This window comes from Aplysia californica, unplaced genomic scaffold, assembly GCF_000002075.1.
Source record: "Aplysia californica isolate F4 #8 unplaced genomic scaffold, AplCal3.0 scaffold00571, whole genome shotgun sequence".
NCBI classification, from domain to species: domain Eukaryota; kingdom Metazoa; phylum Mollusca; class Gastropoda; order Aplysiida; family Aplysiidae; genus Aplysia; species Aplysia californica.
The window spans coordinates 142,633-145,963 of NW_004797841.1; the positions used below are offsets into that span (position 1 = coordinate 142,633).

Consider the following 3,331-nt stretch of genomic DNA (forward strand, 5'->3'; position numbering starts at 1 on the left):
GGGGAGTGGTGGAAAAAAGCCCATCTATCTTGCATAGAAGTCAAGATATTAATTTTGCAAGTAAAGGAAGTCAGAGGTAGAATTAGCGAGAAAGTGTTCCAAAGTTTGGAGGCTTCCAAAGTTTGAATGTCTATGGAAACTGCAAGTTTAGTTGTTGTTGTTTTGTTTGTTTTTTGGGGAGTTTTTTGTTCATTTGATCAAAGTGTTTTTAGTAAAAATCCTCTCAGGAAGTGTTTTACAACGGATATTGGAGGCCTTTAGCGGAAAAAAGAAAAAATGAAAAAAAAAAATTGCTCATTGGCAAGAAGAAAAGGCTGATTTCTTTGATTTCTTTATTTTGACGAGCGCCTGATTTCACCGCGATGCCTCACATATTTTGTTTTATTCAAGGTATCTTGTACTTCTTCTATCAGAATTACTTGTTCTTCGATGTCTTTTAGAAATGCTGGCGCCGGACCTACTTCGTCATAGTACAGTCCTGTAAGATATTCTGCCCATCTGTTAAATATACCTCTAGCATCCATCAAGATTTCTCCTCTGTTGGATTTTAAACATACTATTTTGGGTGACTGTTTCTTTCCCGACAGATCTTGAATCTTTTGGTACATCAAGTAAGTTGATCGTTGACATTAATGAAAACAAAATTGGGCGTCTTAAAAATCAAAATTAGTAGCTATATTAAGTGTATGTATGTGTGTATGTGTGTATGTTGATGCGTGTGTGTGTGTGTGTGTGTGCGTGTGTGAGTGTAAGTGTGTGTGTGTGTTTGTGTGTGTGTGTGTATGTGTGTGTGTGTGTGTGTGTGTGTGTGTGTGTGTGTACGCGTGTCTCGGCACGTTGGAATCAGGTGGTCGTCAAATTTGGGGCCTGTGGGGTTATTGTCATTATCAACAGAAAACTCGTTCATTTGTCTTTCTTTTGATTTTAAAAATGATCGATCCGTCTTGAGTAAAAGTCGAGATATTTACGATTGAAGAAGGTGGGGGTTGCCTACTATAAGAGGTAGATTTAGCGAAAAAAATGGCCGCCAAAGTTTGGTGTCTTCCAAAGCTTGAGCGTCCTTGACAACGGCAAACTTGCATGTTTGTTTGTTTGTGGTTTTTTGTGTCTTTCATCAACCTTTTTTTTTTTAAATTACAGTAAATGATATGTGAGACGTGCTGACAAAATGAGTTACTTCTCAGCATCCGCAAATGGAGATATTGGCCAAAAATTGACACTAGGGTCGAATTTGTTGATTTTCCTTTAATGTCATTCTTTAAGTATAGCATGCCTTGTATTATTTCATATTTATACATTGTAAAAACTTCACCCGTAAGCGTGGTGTAGCGATTTCCTTTGGCCTCGAATCAGAGAAGTAACTCATTTTGTCAGCACCCTTCATATATGTTCTTAAATGAACATAAAATCTATTGAAAACAAAAAGACGATAACGACATGTCCAATGCGCAGAAATATGTCTATTTCTTACATTTCGTAATTTTGAGGAACACCTGATTTCATTTTGGTGTTGCACACAATAAAGTACATCAATACATGCAACTTTTTTCAAAACAAAATCAACGCGTAAACAACAATCTTATTTTGGCCATAACATTTATTTCTTTTTAATGTATTACTGCAGGATCCACAGAAATATATCACAACTCGTGAAAACCCTCAATAAAACTCTATCGTGTAGTCAATTTATTTCTCGAGGAAAGGGGGTGGGGGGGGGGGTTATTAGCAGGTGCTAAAACAACGGAGGTGGGTACTCTAGTCTTTGACGTCCCAATCAACCTAGGACGGGCGTAGTGGTGGCATTAACTGGCTGAGCCACGTACGCCTGACACACGGAGTTTGCGCTGAGCGTAGCGTCGTTCACACAAGCGCCCAACAACTGTAGACAGTCGCAGTTGGAGATGAGCAGAGAGTTGTCGCTCTTGCACGTGTCCACGAGAGTTTGCAGATTGCCCGAAATGAAACCGCCCAACGGCATTCTCATGTTGGTGTTGTTCTGGAAACTGGCGTAGGTGACGGGGCATGCGGTGTTGTTGCTTGGTTGCAGAGCGGCCCAACGGCTATCGGCGAATGCCTTGGAAAAGAGGAGTCCCTGCACCCAGCGCTGTTCCCACTCGGCAAGAGTCACGCAGCCGTCTTTGTTGGTGTCGTAGTTGTTTCTGAAGTCGTTGTACATTTCGGGGCCCGCGACAAAACTGTCGTTGTCAGCGTCGTTGATCCCAATGTTGACGGCGAATCTTTGCCCCAGAGTGCCCTTCCCGCTGCACACGGAGGGCGTTGATCGTCCAGTAGCCGGACCAGCTGGGAAGCCTTGACCTTGACCTGGGAATCTGCCGGGGAATCTGCCGAAGAAACCTGGACCTCCAAATCTCCCGGGGAAACCTTGACCTTGACCGCCAAACCTGTTCATCCCGCCAAACATGGGGTTATGGTGAAAGCGTCCCCAGTCACCCCAGGCGCAGCAGCCAGTGAAGGCAAGAGAGAGCAGGAGCAGGGACACAGGGGACATCTGGAGAGAGAGAAAGAGAAAGTACAAGGAATAAAAAGAACATCAGTTATACAATTAATCATCGATGACTAACACTTGCGAACAGGACTAAGTATCACAGAAAGAAATGAAAACCAGGGGAGATAACGAGGGCAGGAGCTTGGGAACCATTAGGAGGAGACAGAGACACCCAAAGACATCGGTGTCAATGACGTGTCAATAAGATTACGACAATGGGCAAGAAACAAATAAAGACACTACAGCCGAGGGAACTATGAGACAGCAGGAGCAGGAACGTAGGAAACATCTCGAGGAAGACAGAGAAATAAAACAAACAAAAACCCAAACCCAAACACAGGCTAGTATACATTACTAGCATCGTTATCTGGGACAAGAAGCAAATCAAGGTGTTTATGCCTAAAAGAAATGTGAGGCAGCGTGGTAGAATCAGGCTCTCGTCAATTTTTGGGCATGTAAAGTTACTGGTATCATCTTAAAGCTTGCTCAATTGACTTTTTTAAATGAAAAAAAATATCCATTTATTTTGAGTACAAGTCGAGATATTTGCGAAAGAAGGAGGTGGAGGTAATTATTTTACCATCTATCAAACTTAAAACAATGAGTCCAAGGCCAGGGCATTTGAATATCAAGGCCCCAAGATCTGGAATGCTTTGCCAAGTGCTTTAAAAGAGGTCAAACCTGTTAATGCATTTTAATGTCAGCTTAAGTTATTTCTGTTTTTTAAGTAATTAAAAACATATCTGGAGAGAGATTTATTATTTTTTTTAAAATTTTGTTTGGGGGGGTCGTATTTTTTTTATTTGGGGGGGGGGGGGGGGGGGC

At 42.0% G+C, this 3,331-nt stretch overlaps 1 protein-coding gene across 1 annotated transcript; it reads right to left on the bottom strand.

Moving 5' to 3' along the window:
• Positions 1-1,576: 1,576 nt before the first annotated feature.
• LOC101847447 lies at positions 1,577-2,509 on the bottom strand (the record flags this gene model as incomplete). The annotated part of the gene is given in 1 exon segment (XM_013087311.2): positions 1,577-2,509. A coding segment is annotated over 1 exon segment (735 nt), but the record flags the coding sequence as incomplete, so codon positions are not given.
• Positions 2,510-3,331: the final 822 nt, after the last annotated feature.